Genomic DNA, 17,815 nt, shown 5'->3' with positions numbered 1-17,815 from the left:
GCAGCACTGACCCTGGTGAGGAGTGTTTCCTTCAGGGACTATCGAATATGGGATATTTTATTTAGCACGTAAATGACTAAAATCCGAACAAAGTGGTGACAGTCGCTGAAACTTGATACATTTATAGATTTTAAACGTTCAGATGATTTAAGGTGTGGTAAGATCGATGTAAATCGATGTCTGCAACTGGTGGTCAATGTAGAAACCTCAAACTTAAAGATATATAATACAATCTTAAATATATTTCCCCCAAATTGTAGTGAAACTAGAGACATCAAATATGTCTGGAAAATATATTGTGTATGTGTTTATTTTTGTCTGTTACCACAATGGAGACGTCCTCCACTGCCCGCGCAGTATCTACGACTCTGCGTTGGTAAATAACGAGGAGCTCGTGAACACATCTTTACTGTTGTTCCTCAAACTGCGGCGCATAAATAAATAGATAAATACATCGATTGTCGGAGAGTTGTTTGATAGTTGTCTATGAGGTTGACAGCATTTGTGTCAGAGTACAGTGTTAACGCATTAGTCCGGACGTTGGTCAGACGCCAGAACTGCCAGATGTGTTTCACGGGAGGTCACAGGCTTGTTTTTTCAACGTTACACCGGGAAGCTAGCAGCTAGCTTCAGCTGCTAATAAGCAGGCGCGCCAGCCTAATGCTGGAGGCTTTCTCCTGAAACTTGAAAAGTTGCATCAACTCAACATTTATTTGGCGTAAGGTTGCCCTGACAACCATGATGGGCATGGCCTCTCGAATAGAGTGTTTATTTTTTAGTGAGTTTCACCCTACCCTGGGTCCAAAGATAACATACCAGGTAAGTTATACGAGCAAATACGATGATCGTAACCAGGGAAAAGACCACAACTTTGCTATTATTACCATAGCAACTGCCACCCACTCCATCAATTACCCCTGGATGGTAAAGCTGTGATAATCATTTGATATCAGAAACACAAAGTACATTAGTGTTAAAGATTGTTAAAAGAATAATAACTGATATGACCGGCATATTGTGTTCTGTTATGGGATGTATTATATCATACTCTGTGTCCTCTCATGACAGGTCCCAGAGGAATACATTTCACGAGAGCTGTTTGACACAGTTCAAGTCTATATCATCACCAAGCCAGAACTGCAAAACAAATTGATAACCGTGTATGTATCACCCCCCCCCCCCCCCCCCCCCCCCCCCCCTCTTGTAATCAGCATTTTTGCTTTAGTCCCTTTTTTCATCTTTCAACTATCCCATTTGCTCTTTTTTTTTTTTTTTAGAACCGCCATGGGGAAAAAGTTAATTGGGTGTCCAGTGTGCATCGAGCATAAAAAGTACAGTAGAAACGCCCTCCTCTTCAACCTTGGCCTTGTTTGTGACGCCCAAACCAACACCTGTGCCCTCGAGCCAATAGTCAAGAAGTTGTCCGGGTACCTCACAACTCTGGAGGTTGTGAATGATGCGTCTTCATAACTGTCCTTTTCACTTTATTGCTCTGGTGTTTGCATAGTTTTCAGTAACAAGCCATCACAGGGACAATCTAAAATCTCGTTTGCTTGTTGCATTGCAGCTGGAGAGCGGCTTTATATCCAATGAGGAGAGCAAGCAGAATCTTTTACCCATTATGTCGACCTTGTTAGAGGAACTTAATGCCACAGGAGCGTGCACCTTACCCATAGGTACATTTTTTATTTTACTATGTATATTCCAGGTGTATCTCTTTAACGTAGAAGCTGATGATGGTGCTGATCTACAAATTGTGCGGATGTGTTTGTAGGAAACCTGTACAGCTTCTTTTGACTTTAGGTAAAAATCTAAGTAGTAGGGAAGTATTGGGAACTAAAGCTCATGGTTCAGCATTTTTCAAATCTCCCTTTCTGTCCTGTGCTTGTTTTTAGATGAGTCCAACACCATCCACCTGAAGCTGATCGAGCTGCGCAAGGACCCCCCGATCGTCCAGGAGTACGACGTGCCCGTCTTCACCCAGTGCAAAGACCATTTTGTCAAATCTCAGTGGGATCTCACCACTCAACAGGTTGGCCTTGTCCCGCGTATCAAGGGGCCTCGTGATAAGATAAAGTGTGCCAAAATTCTAAGAAGAGGATTAATGTTCGGCAATAAAGCAATAATGTTCCACTTCCTGTTTACTGCAGATTCTGCCCTACATTGACGGATTCCGACACATCCAGAAAATCTCTGCCGAAGCGGATGCGGAGATGAATCTTGTTCGCATTGCGGTGCAGAATCTTTTGTGAGTATGTGTCAGCAAGTAAAGGGCAACACACACCAGCGGCAGGGGGGATGTGCTTCAAAACTCCAGTGTTTTCTAGGAACACTAAACACTGAGCCCGGGGCTTTGTCCATACCAGCACGTCATACCAAACAACTAACCCGTTGTCCAGTGTTAATGACAGCCAGCAGCCATTTTATCATTACATCTGCTCTCTTTTAATTATTTGGTGTGGGTGGGTGGGTGGGTGTGTTGCACTTCAGTATTGTGAGACTTTTATTTCCAGATAATACAAAAAGAGAGACGCTCAAATTCTCCTTTTCCTCACAGGTACTATGGGGCTGTGACCATGGTATCAATATTTCAGGTATGGTGGTACAATGTTTGATATCAGGCCCCTATTAGTCATTATTTCAAGAAAGGTCTAGGAGAAAAAATAGAAAAAGTTGATTTGTAAGTTAAGGTCATTCACGTCCTTCATTTAAGACGTCAAAGCTCAGATTTGTTTATTAACATTTTTAAATAATGTTATTATATGTTCCACTTCAATCTCTAAACTTTAATATTTTTGTATACACAATTTCTTTCTTTTAATATTTCAATTTCTTCACACCAGACTAATCCTGTTCCATAACGATTTGGGTGATTGTCTTGTACCTTTTTACCTCCATCCAGTACTCTAATGTGTATTGCACCACCCCCAAAGTCCAGAGCCTCATCGACGATAAGTCCGTTCAGGAGGAGTGCCTCAACTACGTCACTAAGCAAGGTAAATCCAGGCCACGATTGTTCTACCCGGGCGTTGTTGTGTTTTTCTTTTTTCTTTTTGTGGTGTTTATGGTTGGATCATCTTTCAGGTCAGAAGCGAGCCAATCTGAGAGATGTGTTCCAGCTGTACTGCGGTCTGAGTCCAGGAACCACCGTCCGAGACCTTTGTTCTCGCTACTCGCTGCAGCTTCAAAGGGTTGATGAGCGGTCAGCATCAATCACCTTATCAGTTGTTGATGCCTAATGACTCCTGAATAAAGTCAGGTCAGAGTGACTTTTATTCACATGTCATGTCATGTGTTGCTGTTCAGGCGGCTGATCCAATTTGGACTGATGAAGTCCCTTATTCGACGACTGCAGAAATATCCAGTGAAGGTGATCCGGGACGAGCGGAGCAGGCTGCCTCGACTCTTCACCGGTTGTCATAGTTATGACGAGATCTGCTGCAAAACAGGCAGGTCATTATATATGTTATATATGAATAATAAATAGTGGTAAGTCTTCTTACAGTGTCACACTTTTACAGGAATCAGTTACCAGGAGCTGGATGAACGTTTGGAAAACGATCCCAACATCGTGGTGTGCTGGAAGTGACATCAATTTTCTTTTCAAGGTTCTTAATGATACAGAAATGCTTCAACCAACGATGCCTTCAGTAATGGGAATAGTTTTCTTGAAATACTGGTGGAATTAAAAAAGTATTTGTTATATTAGGTTATATATAAGTGTTTTAAATTTGATCAAAATCCTATTTAGGTAAAGTGATTGTTATGTTTATTAAAATTGTACAAAAGAGAATTTGTGATAAATAAAATATTATCCAACAATGTCTTTTTATCTGTCTTTAAAATTACAGTCCATACAAATAGGGAATTTGACATTTTAGGTAATTTTGTAACCATTAAGAATTGAGCCTCCGATGGAAATAGAAGGAAAGAAAGAAGATCTCGTGTTACTTCGAAATTATTATTTTTTTCTAACTTACGATAAGCTACCATAAGAAACACTGTCAACATCCATTCATTTTTACTCTCATAAAGATGTTTGTACCTAACTATTAAAATAATTCAGCAACCTCTATTGTTCATTACAAACTGCTTTAGAAAGGCTGCTAAAAACACTGGGTTTTAGATGAAGTTAAAGCGTAAAAAGCTGTATAAAATTCAAGTTAAAAGGAAATAAAACCAAAGTAAAATCAGGAAGGGCTCTTAGAAAAAAGTAGCTTTTGTTTTTGAAAAGGGTCTCATAACAATTAACTCAATCACGGTGCCCTTAACTCAGTTATATTTTGTTGTAATAGTGTTAATTACAGTGTTGCACTGCGGCTCCGGCTCTTTAGAACTTCAGACTTTAGAAATCACTGGTGAGTTTGTAACGTCTCCTCCTTTGGGATGCACCGCCCCCCTCTGGCGGAAAGAAGGAACGACCCGTTCGCCTGGGTTCGCTTGGTGTACGGTCACCATGACAACCACAGCAAGCGCAGGGCATCGCGAACACTTACTGATGGTTTACTCTCTTCAAACCAACTTGATTGAAAAGCTCGTACGATTATTTTGTTCGAGTTGTGAGTCTGAGGGGTTTCCTACAACAAAATGGACTCTTCTGTGATTCTACCCGTTGAAGCAGAGGGGTTTATTCAGAGTTTGGAAACTTTCCCTCTCAAGGAAGTCGGCTCTGAGAGGTAAGAGGAGCTAACGTTAGCTAATTTACGCTTAAGCTAGCTATGCTAGCATGTAGCTCTAGTTGAAAACTACTTAAAAGCACTGCAGCAGTAGCTTAGACAAAGGCAATTAAATCCCACAATGATGGATGGGCTGTCTGCAGTTCATCACACGTCCATGTCAAGTCAGAACAAACATTAAGCAATTGAAATTAGGTAATGTATTTCATATGTTGTTTTCAGCGACAACACTTAAAAAGCATTGGGGACATGTTCTGCTTGTATTGCAGACATGTGTTTATTTCATTGACCATGTATGTGTCTACGAATTGCACAGAAACTGAAAAATGCTTCCCCAAGTTTAATAAGCAGACCCGTCACACGTGACTGCAGAAGTCCTTACAGTTTATAAAAATACAGCTGTTCATCAAGTCTAACTGTTCCTTTTTTTAAAATCCCTTTTCTCTTTGACTGTTGACAGGTGGTTCAGACAGCACACGCACATCGAGAAACTTAACATGCAGGCCATACTGAATGCTTCTGCCATGCACGATGAGTTTGTCAAGGACCTCCTGGTGTTGTATGGGAAGGTGAATGCAGCCCTTTGTGGTGTTAAAATCTCAATGAATTGAAGCTCCGCAAAAATCGAAGAAGAAGTCTCTTGAAACGCGTTTTCTGGTTGCTTCTTAGAATAACCTATAACATATCACTGCACACTGCTTCAAAACAGAACATTCATCTTTCCCCCTTTCTAGATACCTATTCTGGTGCATGAAATGATCCTTGTCGAAGTGTGGAAGCACAAAGTATTCCCCATTTTGTGTCAGCTGGAGGACTTCAACCCCAAGAACACGTTTCATCTCTACATGGTGGTGAGTTTCAAACGAGATGTCAAATGATCATTGGCTTGCACGGCTCATAACTCATTTTGCGTGTTTAATGTATCTGTCTTAGATCCACCATGAAGCCACGATCATAAACCTGCTTGAAACGATAATGTATCACAAGGTCAGTGTGCAGCATTGATCCGCATCTTGTTTTTAAAATCTCTCTCTCTCTCTCTCTCTCTCTCTACACCAATTAATTCTGTGATGAATTAAGCTTCATGTGATATGTGGAAGATGCTTTGTGTTGGTTGAGCAGGATTCGTGTGAGGCAGCTGAAGACTCCGTTCTGGACTTGGTGGATTACTGCCACCGCAAACTCGCCCTGCTGGTCGGCAAAGCAGCTCCCGACCAACAGGAGCCGGAAGGGAAGGCGGACGCATCCCTGACCGACTCCATGAAAGATGTACAGGTGCAGAGCGCCGCAGAGGAATTTGAAATCGCCCTGAAGGCCGTCTCTGTGCTGCGCTTCATCACCGATCACACCGAGAGGTACGGTTCAGGGATAACAAGTTTACGACAGAGATTCTGAGATATTGAGTTTACACTTCAGCCGTAACATTCAGTCACTTCATCATTCTACAGGTTTAGTAATCATTTTGTTTATAAAACAAGATAGAGATATAGACATACAAAAGGATATGTACGGTGCAATTTCTCAGAATAAATGATAACTTATTTAACTTTACAATAAAATGAAATAGAAAAAGACGAACAGGATTTATCTCTCTGGTGGTGATTACCTCATTTGTTAATGTACCGTTCCTTCAAGCTGACGGACATTTGTATTCTTCACAGCGTTAGTGTCATCAACCGCATGCTGTGCACCCATAACATGCCTTGCGTGCTGGTTCAGTTGATTGGCCGCTGTCCTTGGAGTCGCTGTAAAGACGGTAAATCATATCTCTACTTCCGTATCAAACGTGTCCTCGCAAGAGTGTGTGATTCATGGCCGACTGGTGACCCTCCATCCAACGGCGCTCTGTCTCCCACTGAAGGTGAGGTGGAAAAGTACGTGAATGGCAGATGGCAGAGGATTCCTGTCGAGGACCATTTAAAGATGACAAAACTCGACGGTCAGGTCTGGATTTCCCTTTACAATCTGCTGCTGAAGGAAGACTGCCAAAGGAAATATGACTTCAACAATTTCAACAAGAACCAGCTTCTGAAGGTATACTGTGGCTGACTCTTTGCATCTGACAGCTATTTTAATCATTCCTTTATGTTCTCGAGTCATTTTAGTTCATCATGCCTCCTAAATCTAAGTGGAAACAGTAATTATATGAAGTGTAAACTGAAGCTTAGCAAGTGTGTGAGCGCCAGGTCTTTGTCCTCCAACATCATATCTGGTCTCCTTGTCTATTTTAACCCAGATTCAGTTTCCAAGGGTTGTTTTGACTAAGGCGTTTCCTCCTATTATACGCTTTCTCATCCTCTTCCTGCTCCATTGATTATATAACCAGGGAGCCTTGTGCATCCTCTCTTAATGGCATTTCTTTGCTTGTGCCGCCTGCATAAGTCATTGTAGAAAGTTTTGATTGTTTGGGGGCTTATTCATCGTTCACGTTGCACAGCTTCGAGGTTTCATGACCGAGGTGTTGATTGATCAGCTGCCGAACCTGGCGGAGCTGCAGGTTTTCCTGGCTCATCTCACCGTTACAGACCCCGCCCCTCCAAAGAAAGAACTCATTTTGGAACAGGTACACACTCCCACATGTTGCTGTGCGCAGACAGTGACTGTAGGTCATTCGTGCCTTCACCCTCAGCTTTGCTTTTTGCGTAGATCCCGGAAATACGGGACCACATTGTGAGACAGAATTCCGGGAAGTGGAAGGCGATCGCAAAGTACCAAGTCAAAGAAACCTTCAGCCCATCCGAAAGTGACCTGAAGCTGCAGGCGGAGAGGTGCTGCTGAAAACACAAGAAAGAAGAAAAATGAACCCCCAGTAGATCTGTGATTACTGTGGCCTCCGTTTCACCAGGTTGAACCAGCTGTACAATTTGGACGTGATGGAGAGTTTACTCCCTGAGAAGCCAAAGTGTGGATCTTGTGGGAAAGAAGCAGCAAAGCGCTGCTCTCGGTGCCAGGGAGAATGGTACTGTGACAGGTAAGACAGTCAGTAATGAGGACCTGCTGACACAGTAACCCTCAGTAGAATGGAGGGATGGCTACAATAAAGATATAGATCTGATCTATGAATATTACATTTTAGTTGTTGTTATACACGTAACGTGCGTTAGCCGTCTCGTTCACAGTTTTATTGTTTTCACAGAGAATGTCAGGTGAAGCACTGGTCTAAACACAAGAGCGCCTGTCAGATGATGGTCGAGGTCTCAGAGAAGATCCAGAAGGACCTGCACGTCAACAGTTAACCAGGACAGGCTGGTGATGCACACGAAAGGACTGGTGCTGGATAGGAGACACGGACGTGATATGTGCACAATCCAAACAAGCATTCCTATACATTTGGATTTTTTTTTTTCTTCTCTTAATGAGGTCAAGTTTCTGCCCAGTAAGAGATCGTTGACGTGCCTTTTTTGTCTTAAATACTGTTATTGTGTTGATCACTTTATTGACGGTGAATTTCAACTTTGTTTGTTTGTTACTCGACACAGTGGAGCAGAATGTCTCTTCCTTACACACCAGCAACAAATAAAACCCTCTACGTTGTCTTCTCACAACAGATAGAGTGACATATTAATAGTTTCACCTTGTATAAGTGAATTAGTAGCTCCTCTTCATAGAGCATCCTTTTGTACGTTCCGTCTTATAAACTCCTGCTTGTTTGGATCGCTCTTCTTTCTTTACTCTTTATCTTTTATTCTTTATTCTATATTCGGCTGAATAAATACTCTGTCCAGCAGGCCACGTGTTGGGGATTTTCACTGCTGTAAATGAAATCCAGATCCATCACAGATACAGTGGTGGTTTGAGGAGGAGGGGGGGAGGCGCTCTGCACGCCCACTCAGCTGAGCTCTAACTTAGATTCATTACCCCCCCCCCCCCTCCCCCATCCTCCCCCCGCCATATGTGAAAACATCCCGGATGTCGGCGCAGCTCGCGATCATCTCTTGTTTTTCTGATAAACCGCCTCCTCCTGTGAGCGGGGGGGCGAGAGGTGCTTCTCTTCTGGGGACGTCGAGGCTCCGGTGAAGTAACGGAGAGACGAGTCGGTGATGAGAAATCCTCTCCAGGGATGTGGCGGGTGCTGCACACACGCACGCACACACGCACACACGGACACGCGCGCGCCTCCGTTACTTGGAAACCGTCGGTTCGCCGCGGAAACTTTTTCTCTTCGGATGGAAGAAGTTCTGAGACAAAGCGGTGCTCGCGGGGCTGTTTTCGGCTCCACCGAGTTGGTGAGTGAGATTTACTTTGAGAAAGTTGTTGTTTTGGGCGCTAAACTATTTGTATTGTTTCCATTGACTGTCACAGAGCAGTCAGATACTTTAACACGTTGAAGTTGTTACTTCAGGCTTTCAGACCCGGTTTTACTTTATGACAGAATAACCAACGTGTCATCTTTAGAGATAGTGAACCACCACACACCAAATAATATGTCAATTACATGTTAAACAAAGGCTTCTTATGCAACTAAATACATTCAGGCTGACAATGTTACTTATCTCCATACAGACTATATACTGTGTAAGAAAGTATAGTATTGTGATCCATGAGTACCTTTCCTTTACCCTTTACTGTAAAAGGGTTAATGCCGATTTTGTCATTGTAATTCTGAATTGTGGTATTGCTACATTTACTCACATTTATCAGGTACCGGATCAGAACACTTCTGCTTTTTCCATTTGTTATTTAATCTCGATCGGTTACTTGTTTATATCTAGTCTTCTGTTCGAGACGTGAGTTTTAGTGCAATAAAGCAGGCGTAGATCTTCACCTGAGCTAAATTGTGATCATTTCAGGTTCACACTGTGTGAAGCGTTAAACTGTTGCCATGTGGCGTCATTGTGTGTGTGTGTCTGTCAGTGATGCTGGAGGCAGCCGGGCTCTGAGCCACGCGATGTCTTGGGGGGAGTTCATCGAGCTCCGTGACCTGAGGCCGGACGGGGAGCAGATGGAGCGGACGCACTGCCCACACTCGCCCTGCTCGCCGCCGCGCCTGGAGAGAGCCAACGCCCTGAGGATCAGCCCGGGGAAGGTGCCGGACCTGCTGAGCCGGGTGGGCATCATCCGGGTCCTGAGCAGCACCCAGGACCCCCACCTCCCCGAGGAGAAGGGAGAGGGACACAACTTCCAGCCCTGCAGCAACGCTCAGCCCACCTGGTGCGACCTGTGTGGAGACTTCATCTGGGGCCTGTACAAGCAGAGCCTGCGCTGTGCCAGTGAGTAGGCCTGTGTGTGTGTGTGTGTGTGTGTGTGATCACTTCTGTGCATAGAGAGGAGCGGGATATTTGACAAGCGGGACCGAGAGAAAACCGGGAAAGTTGTAGCCACCAATTGTAGGGGCAGGCCCACGTCACCCTGAGCTCTTTCTCATTCTTCAAACACGAGGACGTCTTAGTGTTCGTCTGCTCAGTTCATGCAAAACCTTTTCTCTGGGTCGGTGATGGTTTGTGGAGTCTCTAACGTGCGCGCGTCAGTCAGGTGGTTTTGGTGGTGAGATGTCTGCTCTCAGTGTACGCTACAGACCTGTATGGTCTTCTTGTAATGCTTTTAAAATGTATCTTCACCTCTCTTTTAATCAACTAAAGGCCACTGAAATGCATCTGTGGTTCATGTAAAGCATTTAGTGGACAGTGGAACTGTTGTGTAAATATACAATTGCAGCTAAATCAAAAAGAAACATTGACATGATGTTTTACGCTAATCAGAGTAACGGCCTTCAACCGTGACCTATTTTCTCATAATAACCTCATGACAAATATAAAAGGCAAAGAAAGAAACAAAACATTAACATTTTACACATGGGATTGCATGCCATTAATATAAATATATAAATATATCAAGTCTTAGCTCAAATGTGATATAAATTTACAAGACTTGATCTGAGTATTACATAATCTAGCTCTAGTTATTTCCCAACTTAACTCAACAGATGCAGGTTTGCTAAAGTTTCTTTCAAGAATACTGATTTATACTTTATAGTCAGTGGCCACTTAATCCTGGACTCCTGCATAATCTAGTTGATTCCAATGCATTTTTTTCCAAAATAAGGTCTACTTTTACGATGTCCCTAATGTTAAGTTCTCTGTGACATTTTCAGTAATCTGTTTAATTATATATCTTTATTATTGAGTTCAGATTATATGGGGAGGGGGTGAACCGAGCTACATTATATTTAGTGTGTTTCTAATTTACTGTATACAAATCTAAAGGCAATGAAATACCCTTCTCACTTACTCATGTCCAACCATGCCAACATAAATGCAGGGGAAGTGACCAGAGGAGTCCATCTCTGATTGAGAACTGTACATTATTACCCCGTGTTTGGGTGCGTTTGCAGTGAACCGGTGACTTTCTACACTTGCAGATTGTAGATTCACGTGCCACTACCGCTGCCGCGCTCTGATCCAGTTGGACTGCCGCTGGGACCGAGGCTCCGTGGCTGACCACACGTTGGTGGTGGAGCACACCATAGAAACTGACACCAATGTGGTAAGGACCTTTTGTATTTTACTTAACGTGACTTTGTATTTGCCGTCGTGGTAGTCCATAAACAGCACCAATTCACCACTGTGGTCACCATTAGAAACGAGACAATCCCTGAAGAAACTTCTAGCTGCTTGTATTTTACATGTTACATCACGTGCTGCCTGGTTTATAAGGAACAAAATAAAATGTTCAACGGTCTAAACGAGGAAACATTTTGCATGCTTTAATCCAGTTCCACCTACTGCAAACTGGGGAAGTTTGTTATTGTTGAGAAACACCGAACGTTGCAGGTTACAGCTTCCAGGCACCAATGAGCATCAGTTTATTGAACCACAGCGAAACATCTGTTTTCAAAGTCCAAGCTGTATTTGAGAAAACAACCTCACAACATGACTTCCTCTGCATTATGTACCGTCAAATGTTCTTTCCTTGATTGTAGAGTTCCATCTTTTAGTCCTGCCTTGGCTTTGTTTTTTAAAGGAGCATAACAAATGTATAACAATGAATTACAATGATAATTTATTAATTGTAATATACCCCGTGTAGATAAACAGAGTCCTGACGGCTCTACATCTTAAATTGCACAAGCAGACTCCTCACTGTGCTTGTGCTGTACCAAACTGTTATTCACAGGGGAGTCAAGGCTACAAACGCATAGTCGTTCAAGGCAGCTGGGTTTGGTTTCTTGGTAACAGGTTTTATTCCCTCCCTGTGCAACACGTGTTGCTTATCAAAGGACGACTGGAATGTAAAAACCTCAGCAGAGTATGAACGGTGTGGAGACACGGCGAGGTCTCTATCAGAACAGACGTGTTCATCAGAAGTACAGGTGCCACTATGCAAAGTACCAGAAACATTCATTAATGTGATGAAATGACACCCGTGTTTGCCTGAAAACACCTGAAACATCTGCAATGAAAAGCACAGAATCCGAGTTGGTTCAGTCAGAGTTTATTGTGAGGGTGTGAAGACTTCTTAGCGGTCCACAAATGTAAACTTGTGACTTCACGCTAGGCGGCTCCAAAGTATTTCCTGCCAGTGCGAATTAGCCGGTCGCTGTGCTGATAGCCAGAGCGATATGACCAACTCCTCAGCCTGTGAGAAACACACTGGGGACAGTTGGCAAACGTCTCCCCGGACACGTGGGTTTTTTTATGATTTGAACCAATAAAAAAAGGTTAAACTGTTAGCGGATTGTTAATGAACAATGGAATAAAAACCATAGCTTTAAATGCAGAAGACAATTAAGCAACTGATACCTACTACCCTATAATAACTGTTTGTTACTAGTCTCTCACTACAAGGCTAATACTCATGTTTTGACATGTTTTAGTATTAGTCTACCTGTTTGTTGAGAAAGTGTTCCGATTGCACCATTATTAATTCTAGATGATTCATTGGGGTGTTATTTAAGCGGAAATTTGCACTTTACGCACACTGATTCAGATGTGACCTGAAACGCCACAATTATGAAATGCAAAAATGTGTTTTCTAAAACCTGCACATGTCATTCAGTGGGACTCATTGGCACATTTTTTATTCACATAATTACAGTTATTTATCGATACCAATCTGGCAGATTGATAGTTATCTATCAATTCATCTGCAGAGCACTTTCTGTATTATTTCCCAATATCTTTTTCTGTTTAATTGTTTTGTCCATAATATGGCTATTTTCATGGCTTCATTTATAAAAATAAAAAAACGGATGTATTTAGTTTTTAGTTTCTTCTCTGTCCACACAGGGCAAATCTCACGTATCCGAGCACTCAGAAAAATCGGTTTACTAGTCCTTATTAAAAGTTGGAAGCTGAACAAGTCCAAAGTAATGTTACAATAACTGTACTCCCAGATGAAGGCGGGAGAATGGAGGATCCTAATGAGATGCATTGTGGGAATTGTAGGATCTAGTAAGCGCCACTAAGCGCTGCTTAGGTAGTATTTTATTTTGTATCTTCCACTTCCTTGAGTTCCCTAATTGCATAGGAATGCATTATTGATTGAATTTATTTATTGATTGAGTATTCAATACATAGAAACACGTCAAAAATTAACACATTTGCACATTGTTGCATTGAGGAAGTGGGGGAGGGGAGGGGGAGTTGTGGTAATCCCCTCTATTTCCCCTGAGAGACGACATGGTTTTCACTCAAGCTTTTGAAACTAAATAAGGAAGAAATGTCACCTGACTTGTTACGTCTAAGTTCTAGTTTCAATGCTGTGTGCCTAAAAAGTTCAACTTATCAACACCAAAGCTCACATGCTGACCCCAGACTGTGGGACCACGCTGACCTCTCATCACATGATGAACCCGGCGGGGGGAAATCAGCCCCCCGAGGGGACGAGGGGGGTGGGGGTCCTTGGCATTTCCCCTCGCCGTCCAATCGCTCGGCTCTGATGGGGCTTGTGTATTTTTCCAAACTCTCAGGCTCAACGGACTTGGGTGGGGCCTCGGCGAAGGGAAGGAAGCGAGGACGGGCGGGGGGCACGAACACATCCTGTTTCACACCCTCCGGAGACCGACCAGTTTGAAACGTGGCCCAGCCGAAGTAAAGAGGAAGAAGAAGAGTCGCGTTTAGTCCAATAGCCCGTTGTTACCCAGGCGTCACTTTTCACCAGTTTAGCTGTCGTCATTTAAAAAAAAAAGAAATCCCAGTCGGAGTTCGGTTTTTTCGCAGCTCACAGCTTTGGTTTTGCTTGTTTTTAGCCGTCGCGTCTCTTATTAAGTTCCCCGTCGTCGTCACCCCCTTCCCCCCGGTACTCAGCATGACACACGCGGCCGGCGGCTCGGAGAAGTCCGCGTCCTTCGAGAGGACCTGGGGAAGCTCCGCCAGCAGCGGCTACTGCAGCGACGAGGAGTCCGACTCCGAGTTCGAGCAGTACTTCACGGCCCGGACGTCGTTCTTCCCCAAAACCCGCGCGGACGCCGGTAACGTCGGTGCGCGCGTGAAGCAGGTGAGCAGGCAAACGAAGTTGACTTAAATAAAACAAAAAACAAAAAAGAAGTAACTTTGTAGGGTTTGAATGAAGGAGAGTGCAGATTTGGGGGTGACGTGTTGTTTCGGTAGAAGTGACGTTTCTCTCGGGGGTTTGTGCTCTCTTCGACAATTCTGCTTAAATTAAGTATTTTAACCACAAATTTAGGAGTCGGAGAAATTGGGTGTTGCTCAAGGGCGCAAGGGTGGGGTTCTGGTTCCTCCAGTTTTTTTTTTTTTGAAGAGCGACTTGTGTAATTCGATTGAGAACATATTCTAAACTGCATGCAATCGTTTTTAATGGTAATAAGTAAAGACCCGCAGCTGATCAACCCAAATGTCACGTTGTGTGACGCACACCGGCTTCTCAAGTTTCCACCCTGACGCCCAAATGACAATTCAGGTTTCTCATACTTATTTCTCCATTCGCAGATGATTCATCTGTTGTTTCGGGTTCGGTTTATTCCGTTCCTTTTAGTCACCCACTAAAGTATCGGCTCTCTTTATTGTAAAACTCTGTGAACTTCACCTTCTTCCGTTTCTCTGCACAGAGGCCATTTTTGATTCCTGCTGTTGGGCGTTTCGACTCTTGCGTTTTTGATATGACACTTGCGGCAATGCAGAAGTTGCATATGTGTTTCCTTCTCTCACCATATGGGGAAGCTTAAAATGGCTAGTTTATTTGTTTGTTAACAGCAGCAAATTAGTCTGTGTAAAGATCACCACTATTGATCTTGTTCTGCTTGACTTTGTTTGCTTTATAAGTTACCCGGTCCATTTAGAGCTTGCATCATTGGCAAGGTAGTGTTGGTGCAGAAATGCTGGTTTGTAATAATGGAGAAATCTGCATACAGATCAATGCAGCCTACTACTGGGTATTGATTTTACTCCTCGGGAACCCCCCCCCCCCTGCCCCTCTAGGAATTAGCTGGATCACAGCATGGAGAATACATTTCTGCTCTCCCTGCGTTCCGTTGCATTTTCTTTCCATACAAGAAATACCATTTATCCGCTTCATTCAGGAAAGGCACTAATTGAGCTTATGGTCATGCAGAACGATTAAAATGTGCATGACTGAGACGTGACTGAGATGGTGCGGTTGATGAGGCAGCTGACTCCACAGGATGCGTCTGTAAAACAAGGGAGGGCTTTGTGCCTCTCCCTTGTGAAAGCCGGAGAGGGGAGGCTATTTTTAAATGAATACCACGTCGAAGAATGCAGTCCAGAAACCGCTTATCGCACTCATCACAAACAGCTGCACGGTACACACACCCCTCCTCCCTCTGACCCACGTAGGCCGGAGGAATCGGACAAGTCAAACCAGATTGGGCAGCGCTGACATCATCGTTTGTGCCTTTGCCGCGTTGTCCGGAAGTTGAGCCTGATGCAACCGGTGTTCACTGTGAGAAATAACGGTTGCCTAACAGGAAGTCGACTAACAACACTTTTACGACTTTCGACGACATAATAGCTTCACATCTTCCTCCAACCTACTCGGCTCCTAAAAACGTATTTTGGGACCCCATAAAAGTCTTGTCTTTCATGGCTTTTTTTAAAATGCACTGGAAAACTCAAAGGTGTCCATACATGTGGTGGTTTGTCGCGTGTTGGTTTGGAGAGGAGCCCTGCCACCTAGTGTCTTAACCCTGTAACTCCTCACTGTCTCCGCCAGGATGAACAAACCGCATGGGGAAAGCAGGAACTGACGACTGCAGATATTCAGCAGAAGGTGAAGGAATACAACGCTCAGATCAACAGCAATCTGTTCATGAACATGGTGAGCGGTGACGATTCACAACAAATGCATCCATGTCAAAGAGGCAGTGTCTTTCATTCAGCGTAACAAATGTCTTTCGCTCGACAGAACAAGGATGGTTCCTTCACTGGCTTTATAAAGGTGCAGTTCAAGTTGGCCCGTCCTGTGTCAGTTCCACCTCCAAAGAAAGGAGGTCAGGATGCTGGAGGGAGGAAGGCTGCCGGAGTGAAGCGCCGCACCTCTTTCTACCTGCCAAAGGACGCATCCAAGCACCTGCACATCAGCTCACGCACTTCTGCCCGGGAGGTCATCGAGGTTTTGTTGAAAAAGTTCACTGTGGTGGACAACCCTGGCAAGTTTGCCCTGTTCGAGCGCAGTGAGCGCCATGACCAAGGTATTGCTCGGCTTCGTTATGTTTCCAGACTGACCTCCTGCGCTGTTTCTGAATCGCTTAACCGTCAACTTGAGTTCATTTATCTGCTCTTTCAGTTTACGTTCGCAAGGTGTCCGACAATGAGAGTCCCCTCCGTCTGCGCCTGTGCACCGGGCCCAACGAGAAGGTCCTCAGCTTCGTTCTGAAAGAGAATGAAACTGGAGAAGTTAATGTGAGTGTAACATTATATAAGATTATTTAGAATAAGGGCCAAACCATGTGGTACGTTTTTTATAAAGTGTACTAATTGCATAAAAAAAAAAAAAAAATCTCCTTCCAGTGGCATGCCTTCTCCATGCCTGAGCTGAAGAACTTCCTGCGCATCCTGCAGCGCGAAGAGGAGGAGCACGTCAAGCAGATCGTGCAGCGGTACGCTCAGGCGCGCACTAAGATGCGGGAGGCTGTGGCTGGCTCGACCCCCGGCTGAGGCGACTCTGCGTTGGGAGGGGTTTTGCGTGCACCGCTTTGCCTGGACAAACCAGTCATCGCTGCATCCGAAGATCCCGGCTAACACAACTCTAAAACGCCTCTTGGGTGAACGAGAGAGTGAGACAGGGCGCAAGACAGTGAGAGAGCGAGAGAGAGCTAGCGCGAATGTGCGTGTGAAATGATGCGAGAGATGCGACGTGCCTTACACCTGGAGAGTCTGATGTGCCTGAGAGAATTGAGTTGAGAGAAGCGACACTGGCAGATGAGGCCGTGACTGTATACAGTAGTGTCTGATAATCCTGTGTACCTCAGCGGTGTCACTTTAACTTAGAAGAAAATGGCAGGCATGGTTTTTTAGCATTTTTTGGGGGGTTGAGAAATCGTATTGATATACATTGCTAAAGCCGAGCCTCATTATTTGATCTGATAATTAATCTGGAAATTGCATTCCTTTTTTCTTTTTTTACCCAGTTTACAAAATTGGTAACCTGTCCAATCATGACATTCCTGCTAAGGTCATTTAACTTAATCTAGTCCTTAAACAACCTACCACAGATACTAATAAACTTTTATATGGCCATTTCTTCTCTTTTTCTTGGAAAGTTAAATACACATTTGGTGCTGAAGAGTATTTTGGGTTTTCATTTGACCCGGCCTCAAAAATCTGCCAGTTCCTCTCCACACCCCCGATGGGTGCAACTCTTTTTTTATTATTTTACTGTCAAATTGTGAATTTGACTGATGTATGGACATTTGTATGCTACTATGAATGTCGGAGAGAAGTGTCACTCTGGTTGACTGGAACCTTGAATGAATATTGGTATACATGTGTTTTTCACAAAAAGCTGTTTGTCATTCCTTCATATCTTTGTTTTCTTCTGTTCTTTTAAGAAACGTTTGTCTGTAGTTTTTCAGTTTACTTTCAGTCTATGCGCATATTTCCGTGTTGAAGCCACAATTCCAAATGTGACAAATGTGCACTTTGTTCAGTAAAAAATTTACCAGTTCACATAAGTTTCTGTATTTTCTGAATATCTAAATAAAATACCCTACTTTTTGTTAAACG

The 17,815-nt window shown here is 43.7% G+C and overlaps 3 protein-coding genes across 3 annotated transcripts; all 3 read left to right on the top strand.

Annotated features, from left to right (window-relative positions):
• Positions 1 to 5: 5 nt before the first annotated feature.
• Positions 6 to 3,822, top strand: nprl2 (NPR2 like, GATOR1 complex subunit). Its single transcript, XM_040204314.2, has 11 exons — positions 6 to 819; positions 1,069 to 1,160; positions 1,278 to 1,446; positions 1,568 to 1,676; positions 1,896 to 2,032; positions 2,151 to 2,248; positions 2,558 to 2,594; positions 2,903 to 2,996; positions 3,085 to 3,202; positions 3,307 to 3,449; positions 3,522 to 3,822. The coding sequence occupies exons 1-11, from the start codon at positions 739 to 741 to the stop codon at positions 3,587 to 3,589; spliced, it is 1,146 nt and encodes a 381-aa protein (XP_040060248.2). The 5' UTR covers positions 6 to 738; the 3' UTR covers positions 3,590 to 3,822.
• Positions 3,823 to 4,201: 379 nt separating this feature from the next.
• zmynd10 (zinc finger, MYND-type containing 10) lies at positions 4,202 to 8,405 on the top strand. Its single transcript, XM_040205155.2, has 11 exons — positions 4,202 to 4,676; positions 5,137 to 5,245; positions 5,411 to 5,527; positions 5,610 to 5,663; positions 5,799 to 6,031; positions 6,338 to 6,432; positions 6,538 to 6,710; positions 7,114 to 7,239; positions 7,323 to 7,444; positions 7,522 to 7,647; positions 7,813 to 8,405. The coding sequence occupies exons 1-11, from the start codon at positions 4,588 to 4,590 to the stop codon at positions 7,910 to 7,912; spliced, it is 1,344 nt and encodes a 447-aa protein (XP_040061089.2). The 5' UTR covers positions 4,202 to 4,587; the 3' UTR covers positions 7,913 to 8,405.
• A 74-nt stretch (positions 8,406 to 8,479) lies between these two features.
• Positions 8,480 to 17,813, top strand: LOC120834690 (ras association domain-containing protein 1). Its single transcript, XM_040202833.2, has 7 exons — positions 8,480 to 8,902; positions 9,531 to 9,886; positions 11,035 to 11,159; positions 15,804 to 15,908; positions 15,996 to 16,281; positions 16,377 to 16,492; positions 16,601 to 17,813. Exons 2-7 carry the CDS (start codon positions 9,565 to 9,567, stop codon positions 16,745 to 16,747), a joined length of 1,101 nt encoding a protein of 366 aa, XP_040058767.1. The 5' UTR covers positions 8,480 to 8,902; positions 9,531 to 9,564; the 3' UTR covers positions 16,748 to 17,813.
• Positions 17,814 to 17,815: the final 2 nt, after the last annotated feature.

This window comes from Gasterosteus aculeatus, chromosome 17 (assembly GCF_964276395.1).
Source record: "Gasterosteus aculeatus chromosome 17, fGasAcu3.hap1.1, whole genome shotgun sequence".
Classification (NCBI taxonomy): Eukaryota; Metazoa; Chordata; class Actinopteri; order Perciformes; family Gasterosteidae; genus Gasterosteus; species Gasterosteus aculeatus.
The sequence above is the reverse complement of the archived record's forward strand: the minus strand, read 5'-3'. Positions and strand labels throughout refer to the sequence as shown.